General features: G+C 47.6%; 1 protein-coding gene across 1 annotated transcript; it reads left to right on the top strand.

Moving 5' to 3' along the window:
- Positions 1–555: 555 nt before the first annotated feature.
- Positions 556–11,956, top strand: LOC108942000 (pro-interleukin-16-like). Its single transcript, XM_029253796.1, has 18 exons — positions 556–602; positions 3,984–4,102; positions 4,273–4,375; positions 5,386–5,497; positions 5,687–5,835; positions 5,990–6,100; positions 6,178–6,292; positions 6,386–6,459; positions 6,595–6,826; positions 7,081–7,198; positions 7,359–7,491; positions 7,606–7,690; positions 8,033–8,934; positions 9,058–9,151; positions 9,303–10,056; positions 10,378–10,537; positions 11,322–11,414; positions 11,607–11,956. The coding sequence occupies exons 1-18, from the start codon at positions 579–581 to the stop codon at positions 11,913–11,915; spliced, it is 3,687 nt and encodes a 1,228-aa protein (XP_029109629.1). The 5' UTR covers positions 556–578; the 3' UTR covers positions 11,916–11,956.
- Positions 11,957–12,082: the final 126 nt, after the last annotated feature.

Genomic DNA, 12,082 nt, shown 5'->3' with positions numbered 1-12,082 from the left:
GGCAGAGCTGCCTGAGCTTTCCGACAGTGACCATCGTTGACTGTGCCCCCACAGGGACGTCTGTGCCCAGATCACTGGAGGTCCAGCCCGCGTCCAGCTGTTAAACACAAGGATAGTTAAACACAAGTCATGAGGCGACACACCCATCATTTCCATGGCAGGGAAAGAAGAGAGCCTCTGTCTAGCACTGGCCCACAACAAGAGTTTATGAAAAAGGAACCCTAAAGCACACGTTGTCACCACCGCAGACTGATTCAGTCTACTGAACGGAGCCAGGGGGCGGACAGCCGCTGCTCAGCCCCTGTGGCACATCCAGGAGCGGTGGCAAACAACGGGCGTGACCCCCCTGTGGCATGGAGACGAGGAGCATCCGCAGGTCTTCGAGGCTGGCCCTCATCTCCAAGTCCCTAATCTTGTGCAGCACCGTGCCCAGCGATGAAAGCTCCGGCCTTGAGGAGAAACGTACCGGGTACCGGCTGCCCCGGCAGGGGATGCCACACTCCTCTGAGTTCACGGCAAACCCGGAACCTCCCGAGTGGGGCCCCAATCCCCAGGATCCAGGGAACGCAAAGGGCCCCATGAGGAAGACCTTCAACATCAAGGTGAGATTGATCCTACTTTTAGGGTTTTAATGGGGAGATCCCTGCGCTGTTATTTACCGTGGTACGATTCTGCATGACTAATGCCTCAAGTAAGGCCACAGAGTATTACTTTGGATGGGAAGAAAAAAGTTTCCCTTGTATTCAACAGCAATGCAAATTAAGAGGAAAATGAGACTAGACTGTTTGTTAGTGATCTAACTGCTGCCAGTCATTTGGTTTACCATTTCAGTGACATTCGGTAAAAAAATTTACACAAAATGCAACATTTTTTATTCCGTTTTTGCCATATTTCTTCTAATAAGGATGAAGACAGTATAAAAAGATTTATGGAAATATTCTGTTTTAATATCATATACCCACTGGTATAGTGCTTAAAGCCATTGCCTTGCAATCAAAGGACCTTGGTTCAAATTGCCACTCCTGCTCTAGTACCCTTGGGTAAGGCACTTACCCTGATTTACTCCAGAAAAATGACCCAGTTGTATAAAGGTGTAAACCATTGTAAGTAAGTCAGTGTACAAACTGTAAGTTGCCTTGGTGAAAAGTGTCACCCAGATGAATAAACAATAATAAGACTACAGTAGGCAATATAACAAAAGGCTATTTTCTGAGTACGAAGAGCATATTTGCGTGTAGCACCAAGGCCCGGTGAGGAGCAGCGAAGACCCCGCTGTCCCGATCTTAGGAGACCATGCTCACTGCGACCTCCTGGTTCTTCACACCTGCTCATGAACTTCGAAGTAGGGCTATGGAGACCAGGACAGGAATCGGACACATTTCCTCCTGCAGCTGAGCTAGTGAAACAGTGGCCCCATCGATTTCATTCATGGTTAGCAGAAGCACAGAATATGGGTAATGAAAAAATCATATCATAAAATGAGTTGCTTGGATGAACACGCCTAAATCAGATTACTTGTGCTAAATAGGAAAAAAATCACTGCAGCTGTTATTGTACAACAGGAAAGAAAACAAATCTAGACATTTTCCTCCCTGTAGGTCTGAAATGATTCCATCTCCGCCTCTTTGCTCCCCACACGGGCGTACGCTCTGTCGACTGAATTACGTCCACGAGGCTTTTGCGGTCTGGAAAACAGCCGCAGTGCTAAATGGGCTGCTCTGCCCACCTGGTTCACACAAAGGACCTTCTGTTTGAGCCCAGGAGTGAGAGCAAGGCCCATCTTCTACTGGGCTCTGGTGATGTCACTGCGTTCAAGCCCTGCTTAATTCCATACTAACTAGCTCTCAGCCGGCACCATGACGCCCGTCAAAACGCCATGTTTTGGGTGTGCAGCCAGAAGTAGAGTAAAAAATACTGGAGTAATTGGTCGTGGTAGTGCTGACTGGAAATAGAGCACTGTCCTCCTGTACCTCATTTTGAAGGGGGAAGGAAGGATTGTGGTTGAGGTCATACATCAGGATTATGAATAACCGTTAGTAATGTTGTTTCTGAGAACCAAGGGGCTCGCACTCAACGTTTTAGCCCCCGCAATGTAACACATTTTTGAAGAAAAGTAAAACAAAGTCAAACGCTGTGAGCAGAAACTGAACTGTAGTTTGGCCCCATGCTGAACTCCATCCATCCATAAATTATTCATAACTGCCTGTCCAGGGCAGGGTCACCGCGGTCACAAGCCTAACCCAGAAACACAGGGCCTCAGGCAGCAGGGACAGCAGCTCATTGCAGAGCAATCACACACACACCACACGCACGCGTGCACTGTGAGTAATTTAAAGTCACCAGTCCATCTGAAACACATGTCTTTGGACTGTGGGAGGGAACTGGAGCACCCTGAGGAAACCCCCCCATGCTGCTCATCTCAAGCTTAACTGCTCAACAGAAACCGATTCCTGGTGTCCCAGTGTGTGTCTCCTTTTGCTCAGTAACACAGCATCACAACTGGATAATGAAAACATTAAATCTCATTGACCCCCTTAACCAAGCTAAGAATGTAAGTCTGCTCTTTAGTGTTAACCCTTCTCTTGCTCTTACAGTTCAAACACTTGTAGGTATGCAGTGCTGCTTGAAAGTATGTGAACCCCTAGTACCCCTTACTAAGTCTTTTACTACAAAATGGTTAATTAATGAGAATCAGTCTTTCCCATGTGACATAATAGGTGTGTAAAGACCAGTTCCATATGTTGCTTTAGAGGAAATCCTGTGTGGGGGGCAGCTTGTAGTGTAGTGCTTAGATCTGCTGCCTTTGGACCCACAGGTTGTATGTTTCAGTCTCACCTCTTGCTGCAGTACCCTTGAGCAAAGTACTTAACCCTAAATTGCACCAGTTAAATTACCCAGCTGTATAGACGGGTAAATAATCGTAGGTAGATTAACACTGTAAATTACTTTGGAGAAAAGTGTCAGTTAAATTAATAAATGTAAACATGCAAGTAATGCAAGTGTAAAAATAAGTGAAGAACAAGTTGCATTGGTTAAACCAAGTAGGTAAGTAGAATCAGGTGTGCAAATCATAATCTTTTATTCAGTTTATGTTTATTTTAAGTTTTAAATTTTATACAAGAGTAATGACCCTCACATATTTTCAAGCAACGCTGTAGGTGTAATTCCTAGAGTAGACAACTAAATATAGGTTCGATATCAGTATTGTCAGCTCCATTTGCTTGCCTTATTTGTGTACAGACACTCCTCACTTAACAACCGAGTTCCATTCCTACTACTAGGTAATTAAGCGAATTGGTCGATAAGCGAGGAGTCACCCCTTACCAATATTTCAGTCATCAAATTGGTCAACAAATTTTTCCGCTGCTTCTACGTCTGCGCTTGCCATCTCACCGCTGATTCTCCAATTTTGCAAGTTGACTCTCCGACAAAACCGTTGAAACCATCCGTGGCTTGCCGTAAATGTTTCCATTGATTCTTCGCCTTCGCACGCCTTCAAAGTCTCAAAGATACTGCGTGCCTTGGCTTGAATTATTAAAAGGCTCATCAGCATTCTTTTTTGTATCTGGTCATCAAACCAGATCGCCAGTAATTTCTCCATTTCATGAATGAGGCCTTTCTGCCAAAATTACTGAAATATTATATTTATAGACGAAATATGTAGTCTTGGAGATTGCAAACGCTAGTGTAGTGAATACTGACTGACTGTGGGACCGAGACCGAGACTGAGAAAGGGTGATGTGAAATGAGATGCTTGACGCTGAGACGCCGCGCTGCCATTTCCATGACCAAAGTTCTCGTACAGCGTACAATACCGACTGGTCGGAGAGCTGGTTGTAAGTCCGTGCGGTCGTTAAACAGGTCGTTAAGTGACAAATGTCTGTACTTAATTCAACAGGTTGAAGATTTATTCTGTCTCATTTGTCTTTTGCCCCTGGGCAGAGGGGATGTTGATGACCAGCATGGTGTTTTTGCTGAAGCAGGACAGTAGCATCTGGAAGATGTGTGTATCTGCGGGTGAAGAAGGCTCAGGAGGCCAAGAACGCCCTGTAAACAAGGAGACTCCTGCTGACCAGGGCAACGATAAAGGGGCAGGACACAGGTAGAGAAATGCCAGGTGTTTCCATGGTGACAGCCAAAGCCAGCACAAATGAGACCTAAGCCATTATGCCTCAGAACCGAGCCTCTTAGGACCAATGAGTGTTGCCGATTCAGTAGACACCTGAGCATGGTTTACAACGCTTTTGCACCTTTACATCTCTCCATGAACAGTGACCATAAAGACAAGCCCCTCCCACTGATTCAACAGCTTGTCAACAATCTCTCGGATGCTGTACCGCCTGCAGGAGCAGCTGCTACCATGGCCCGCAGGGAGGTACGTCAGACACTCCCGTGTCATCCATCTTTATAAGTGCAAATATGAACAGGTCACATTGTGAAAATAAAGCAAAAAGAAATATTTATTTTCCTTCTCTGTACTATCATAATAAATTAACTACCAGGATGCTCTTCCAAAATGAGATCAGTGCTCGTAGTAGAATTTGCTTAAAAACTACAAGATTAACTTCCTTTTAATGTAAGAGTTGTAATGGTAGGAGTGCTAAACCCATCCCGACACCCCCCCATGGGAGGTGTGATAGTAAACTTTGTGTTGACAGTGCTGAAGCACGTCGCACCTGCTGCTCCCAGCAGAGTCCCTGCTAGGACAGTGTCACATGTCATTCCCATAGTGCAGTGCAAATAAGTGGAACAGGAACGGTGTGCTCTGGAGATGTGGAACCTCGTGCCATGTGACATCATGTTACGTTGCTTAAGCCAAGGCCTGCTCTTATAGATGGAACAATAGAAGTGATCAGGAAGGAATGTGCACATGTGAGCACTCTGGATACAGTTCCATCTACTCTAGCCTGTGTCTTAAATTGTTTCTGCAGCACTGCTGCAGCAGGCAGAGAGAGAATTAATTCAGTTTAACGTCTTGGCTCTTGACACTAGCACTGGGAGGAGGAGAGGAGGAACAGCTGTTAAGGAGGCTTAACTTGAAAGCAAAACCAACATAAGTAGCTCTGGACACAAGTCTCCAGATCACTTGGAATTCAAAGAGAGCCTTCATGATAACCCTAGTATTCTTCATAACCCTGGCATTTTTATAATGTCATAAGCCCTATTATTTTTCTCAAATAAAATGTCAAGAATACATGTTCTGAAGGAATGGGCAATGTTGCTTAAACACAGCTTCTTATGTGAAAGATCTGCATCAAGATCACTGTCCTGACCTTCACAGCAATGACAGGAATCCAGGACTGAAATACTCATTTCAAAGGATTCTCTAGTCCTGTTTCTTCAGCCCCATTCCAGATGAGCCCTGTGTTGTTCTGTCTCCATAAGGAGCCCATTTTAAAGCTGAAAGGCCAAAGTCGAGCATGCTGGGAGATGGAGAGGTTGGAAGAAAGCTCACCAAATCAGTCAGTGACTAAGAGGACAAGATCAAGTTCCACTGGTAAGCCACCAAACAACAACCAGGGTAGAGGAGCTGATCTTATGTAGACTCCACCCTTGGAATGAAAAGGGCATGTAAATTACCATGCTAGCAGTGTGCCTGCAAAATGCAGCCTTCCTGATTATTTGCTTCCACTGCAGAACCTCCAGAGGTAAACCTAGTGTCCATCTTGCTGTGACTCACCCCCAGGCATCAGGCCTTGCTGTGCTGGAGAGTTGGATGCCCACAATTTGAGAAAACCTGAGATCTTCTGCACCCACAGCCATGGAAGTGACAGCTTCTGCGAGAAAAGGAAGTCTCTTTCTCCACAGCTTGAGCTTCCGAGTTTAATAGAGCAGGTGACACACAGGCAGGGTCTTTGTGAGATTTTCCATAGAATTGTGCCCAACCTGAGTGTCCACCTAAGACAAGCTGCTCATGGAGCTTTCATAGCTGGGTGTCTGAGCTGCGTGTTAACTCAAGACAGGCTGTCCCTACTGCTTCCCTCTGCAGGCCGGACCCAGACCCTCTCGCTCTCTGAGCTCGGCCATTCTCCCCCATGGAAACAGCGGTTCACATGCCTTTGTCATCTGCAGCATCGTCTTAATGAAGGGCCAGGGCAAGGTAAGTCTGTGAATTGAAAGAAACTGCCACCCAACGGGGCCTAGGTCTGGGTTAGTCAACCCTGCTTTTCTCCACAGGGACTGGGCTTCAGCATTGTCGGCGGGAGGGACAGCAGGTATGGACCCTTGGGGATCTACGTCAAGACCATCTTTGCTGGTGGAGCTGCGGCCACAGATGGTCGGCTGCAGGAAGGTGGAGCTGGATTGTATTCCGCTACAACTGTCTTTGACTCGGAAAGGGATCTAGCCAATCACTGATCTCACACCCTAATGCTTTGTCTAACAGGGGATGAGATCCTAGAGCTCAATGGAGAGTCTCTGCATGGCCTGACCCACGAGGAAGCCCTGCAGAAGTTCAAAGTGAGTGTGCACAACACCCCTTGCAATCCAAGATCCTATTTTCTTCCAGCTTCATTGTACTGTTACATATAGTGTACTAACCCTCCAAGGCTGAATCATGGTTTCACTAAGAAGCTCTTATCTGCCTGTCTAAAGCAAATTAAAAAGGGAATGCTGACGCTCGTGGTGCGGACCCGGTTACGCCAGGAGGCTCTGTCAGGTCAGAGCCAGGCCCAGGCTCCCCAGCTATGTCGCTCACGTTCCCTCAGCTCCAGTACTGCGATCAGCAGGGCGAGTGTGGATCTGGGAGACTATAGGTTCACCTGCGACCTTGCTGGCCCAAACAAACCCAATCATCGTGTCGTGATGGAGATCACCCTGCAGAAAGGTCAGTCTGGCTGAGTGGAGCTTTCCTTTGCCTCCTTCACAATCTTGTAGACAAAACACCCAACTATTCCAAGGACAGCTGGCAAGTGAAAATCCAAGCATCAAGTGAACAATCATATCGTGCAGGGCATTTTAGTATTCCAGATATTTATATCTCTGTACATAAATAGCCCCTGACCATCTGTAGCCCCTGCAGTGGGCTGCATTGTAGGTCGCACACTGGAGACTCTCACCCTCTCTTATGCTGGGCTCTAGAGGTTGGCGTGGGTTTGGGAATTGGGCTGTGTTGCGTGCCCTCAAGTGAAGGGTGCCCTGGAATCTACATTCACACCCTGTCGCCTGGCTCAGTGGCCCACATGGATGGCCGACTCAGGTGAGACTCCCACTACTGATCTTCCCCATCATCCCCTCATGTGTTAACCTGTCAACTACCTTCCAACCGCAAATTCTCTTCCTTCCTCAAACCACTTAATCAAGCACTTAACCCTCCGAGTGAAAAACAAGTTCCATTTGTAAAGCACTCTCCTCCTCAGGTTTGGTGATGAGCTCATCGAGATCAACAACACGGTGGTCCAAAACATGACATTGAATGAGGTCTATACAGTCTTGAGCCAATGCAATCCAGGACCTGTTCAGGTCATCGTCAGTCGACACCCAGACCTAAACGTACGTCTCTGTGGGTCTCTGTGCAGGGGCTCCCTATCCAGCGAGACCTAAACTTTCCTGCAGAGATCTGCAATAACCTAATGAGGTAGTCCTAAACCCTGCCCTTGTGTCCAGGTCTCTGAGCAGCAGCTGAAAGAGGCCATCGCTCAAGCTGTGAACAACAGCAAGCTGAAGAAGGAGAGCCAGTGGAGCATAGAAGGCATAGAAGGTATCAGTTACTGCCACTACATCCGATTGTGCAGCCTGATTGTAAATGAGACATTGCAGAACACAACAGTATCCCCTCCTAAATAAGGCATTAAATATATCTTAACAGTATGACTTTTCTTAAGAACAAAACCCTGCAAGACCTGTGTTATCTAGGATAGAATCTCTTGAAACAATTCATGGAATTATTGAGTTATTTTTCTACTTTATAATGGCATTTCCCTGGAAAAGATTCAATATTCTTTGGAAAAGCAGCAGGTGAAAATCATCGGTAGCTTGGTATGTAGCAGAATGGTCTGGACAAGAGAAACTTTTCTTACGAGTGTGTTTACAGGCCCGAGGAAGCTGGAGCCCTGCTCCCACAGGAGGCAGAGATGCGAGCGGTGCATGGAGAGGAGTTTCAGTCAGCCGAACAGCTCACAGAGCCCAAGGGTGATGATCCGCTCAGGCAGCGACAGCATCTACAGCCACCAGTCCTGCAGTTACAGCACACACCCTCCATGTTCTTGTAGCAACAGCCCATTCAACCACCGCCCCTGCATAAACATCAGTTGCCACTGTCAACTGTTGAATGGCAGCACAAGCAACAACCAGAGAGGGAGAGAAAGCACTGAACACCAATGCTGCTGGCGGGAGGGTGGCTCTACCAGCAACAACACCGGTATGCATCACTGCTGTGGCAACAGAAGGTGTATCCATCAAACTGGCAATAATCGCACCCACAACCTTGCCTCCTTCAGCAATGGCACCTACTGCCACAGTCACAGCTGTGAGGACCAGCCAGACACCCAACACACCTGTGACAATCACACTGCTAACCAGCACTGCAGTGAGAGCTCCTACAAGTGTCACAAGTCTGCAGACAGCACATCTGTTCACCAAACCTGCAGGATCACTGTGCATGAACGTGCAAACTTGTATCCACATCCCGACCTGAGGACCCCACCCCACCGAGTTCCAGCCCTCGCAACGCCAAAGTCCGAGAACCGGCTCAACAGCGGACCACCACTGCACTGCGCAGATGATGGCTATAGCGACCCACACAAGTCTAGCAAGTACAGTCAGTCTCCTCTGGCTCAGGTCATCCGGTGCACTAACAGTTCCAAGCCCAAACTCCGAAGCTCTCCCCAAGGGCACTGTAAACTGCAAGATGTGTCCCTGGATGATACAAAGGAATCTGGCAAGGACACCTTGCATAAACAAGAAATTTGGAACGCAGTTCATTCCAAACATCAGGTAAGATTCATGAAGCCCCAGTCAGCGGGAACATCCCTGTATGATCTGAGCAGTGTTAATCAGAGCTCGCTGCTCAGTGTTATATGTTCACAGATGGTGTCTCCTGTGCTTCTTGTGCCCCAGGACTCATGGAGGGAGCGTTCCAACACAGCACACAGCCTCCTCGCTGTCTCTCCTGCCTCAACCCAGCATTCGACCTGGGGACGAGCAACACAAGGTAAAACCTAGTTCAAATCAATTCCTTTGCATGTTTGGATGATTCAGAACTGTTTTAGCAAAGGTTTCTGGAAGAAAACAAGAGGAGGATAGTGCAGGAGACAATTTCACATCTGGAAGCCCACACGGCACCTCTTCTTTCTCCTCCTTAGGCATCGAGTCCCCTCGTTTCGAGTTCTCCCAGAACAGGAGGTCTGTGCTGCAAAGGCAGGCTCACGTGGAGCTGCCTCTTGAGTCTCCAGTCCCGGACGCCCTGGTCAGACTGCGTGAAGTGTCTGAGGACCAGCATGACCATGTCGCTGTGGGTCTGGAGAGCACTCAGACTGCACCCATTGGATCCCCTCTACCTGTGAACCCTTACCCAGCTACTGCCCCCTCGATTACAGTTTCCACCCTTGGCCACGCAGCCATCACCATTGCTGGCTCTTCCCCTGTCGCCTCCCTCCTTGAACTGGAGTCTAAGATGCCCAATAGAAAGAGAGGTCCACCCGTGCCACCTAAGCCCATTTGGATTCCACAGAGTCTGAGAGGTGCGAGAAATGGCAGGTTGCCAACATTGACCCCTAAAACGCCCCCTGACATGGGCAGAGTGTTTGGAAGCAGTTTACGTGACACAATTCAAACTGCAAACCTGTCCATCAAACAGAAGATTCATGCGTTTGTGAGCCCCAGTAGGTCCAAAGCACCGGGGAGAGCCAGCAGCAGGTGGGGGTCCAAATGCGATGGGGAAAACATGGGAGAGACTCCCTCCTTTAGCCAGCATGTGACCCAGGAGCTGCTCTCCCCTCTGCACTCTCAGCTCCCAGACCCCAAATCGTGCTTCCGTCACACATGCGCACCCCTCGCAGGGTCACCTTGGGCTGGACCTGAAAAGACACCCCCAGACACCAACACCAGGGGATTGAGGTAATGAGCTACTCTTACATCCAGCTGTCATTTAGCTCACCACAGAGCCATGATCTGCAGCTTAATTTTTGTGATAGAATCCTTAGCTAGCAGAATGCATTTGACATGTGAAGAAGATATGTCACCTCAATTGCTCCAGGAAAATACCTGGCTTCATAGGTGGGTAAAAGTGAATGTCACTTTGCACAACACCATAGCTGAGTAAGGAGATGGTAGAAGTGTATTTTAACAGCAAAAGCACCAAGTATGTATATCTGCTGGAGGTTCACAGCTTGTGCTCTAGGTGTTATGAAAAAATTCAAGTGTGTCACTGTTGACCAGTGTCGTTGGGGGAAGAGATGCGAGAATGGACCGAGAGCCTGGTGTGCAGCCTTCTTCGTCTCCCCATCCCTGCACCCACTATGGGATCTTAGGGTTTCCAGCGCAGGGTGTGGAGAAGATAAGGCCGAAAGCCAAGGCCTTGGACGTCGACACTGTTCAGGTAAGTCTGTCGTGTCCCATCTCAGAGGCAGCTAGATAATACCGAACGGAGGAGCTCTCTCAAGAGCTACTCTGTGATTCTTGGCTTGGATGTTTTTCCATTTAGTTTCTGGCTCAAGGTGTTGAAGGAATTTATCATTTAACAACAAACTGTCTAAGTGAGCGTGATGATCGGAGAAGACGTCCAAGCCCAGAACAGGCATCCCTGTTCCTTTTGGTATGGTAATGGAGACCTTTCCCATCAGCGTCACATGGGGAACGTTGCTCATCCACCTGCGTAATGTCTCTCCAATTCACACATCGTAATTCCTGCCTCTCGTAGGCCAATTATATGCAGACAATTACAGCTGGATTTGTATGTGCTATAAAACTCCAAACAGTCCCCAAAAGGAGAAGCAGATCCTCAGTAGTGGCTGAGGGAACCTGACTGCGCTAGTGATTTACCCGAGAAGTGACGGTGAGAAGGAGCACACCTGCTGAGCTTCAGAGCAGCTAGGAATATTTTGGATATCACTGGTGAAGCCAAGTGCTGCAGCTGTCCTTAAAAAAATAAAAAGCCAAAAAGGGCCAAACTGTCAAATCTGGCTGCTTGCAGAAATACTGAAATATTTAACATTTTCCAAAACATAACTTCACCGTTAAAGGGGTTGCAAAAATACAGCAAAACATCAAAAAAAGAAGCTGTTTGTGAAAATGTCTGGAATGGTGACTGATTTTATTCTGTATCCACATCGGGACCAGGCGCTGAACAGTGTCTCAGTGTGAATGTTCTACTTCTCTTTCAGCTGCCTGAAGACATCCACATTGTGGTTCTACCCAAAGAGGAGACTGCTGACCTGGGCATCGCTGGTGGATCGAACCTCGAGCACAAAGCCATTGTGAGTGGAGCAGCACTGGACCACAAGTAATGTTTCTGCTAACTGAGTGGGACCTGTCTGTGAAATACAAAATCAAACTAAAAAAAAAGAAAAAAAAAAAAAAAAAAAAATCAAATATTAGAAATGCCACTACAGTGCTACTTCAAATCTCCTGCCTTTGATTTTGAAATCTGGGGTCCATCCCCCTGTGAGGTTCAGACAGGATGGGATCAGGAGGGGACCATGGAGACGGGGGGTGTGCTGCTGTCCATCACCGGGAGGTCACTAGGAGACATGTCAAACAGTGGCATCCCCATGGCAACCCTACAGAATGCCAGGATGGCAATGCCGACAGTGATCACACGTAAACATAGACCAGCAAAGTGTGTCACAGGTGACTTCACTTATACTGTAAACCACAGCCCCACAGATGTATCGTCCTTATCTGAAGAAAGATGTCAGCAAATAGATGTGTTTACTTGTCTTCCTACAGGTGGCACCACAGAGCAGAGCATACCATGAAATGGTCTTGAGATGACTTAGAGAAGGTTCAGAACTCCTCTAGAGGCTGAAGAGTCAGACTATGGGACTGTGGTGATGATGTAATGATAAGACCTTTCAACATATTCATTAGGAGAAAGAAGAACATGCTAAATGTCTTAGGAACGAGTGCATGCTGCAATTTGGGG

This window comes from Scleropages formosus, chromosome 7, assembly GCF_900964775.1.
Source record: "Scleropages formosus chromosome 7, fSclFor1.1, whole genome shotgun sequence".
Lineage (NCBI taxonomy): Eukaryota > Metazoa > Chordata > Actinopteri > Osteoglossiformes > Osteoglossidae > Scleropages > Scleropages formosus.
Note: the sequence above shows the minus strand (reverse complement) of the source record. Positions and strands in the feature narration are given on the sequence as shown.

Excerpts from the sequence above, each read along its gene's own strand:
- LOC108942000 (XM_029253796.1), top strand. The coding sequence starts at position 579 with ATGAGGAAGACCTTCAACATCAAG. Across the intron at positions 5,498-5,686 it reads GACAAGATCAAGTTCCACTG|GCATCAGGCCTTGCTGTGCT; the intron begins GTAAGCCACCAA and ends ACTCACCCCCAG. Across the intron at positions 7,691-8,032 it reads GAGCCAGTGGAGCATAGAAG|GCCCGAGGAAGCTGGAGCCC; the intron begins GCATAGAAGGTA and ends GTGTGTTTACAG.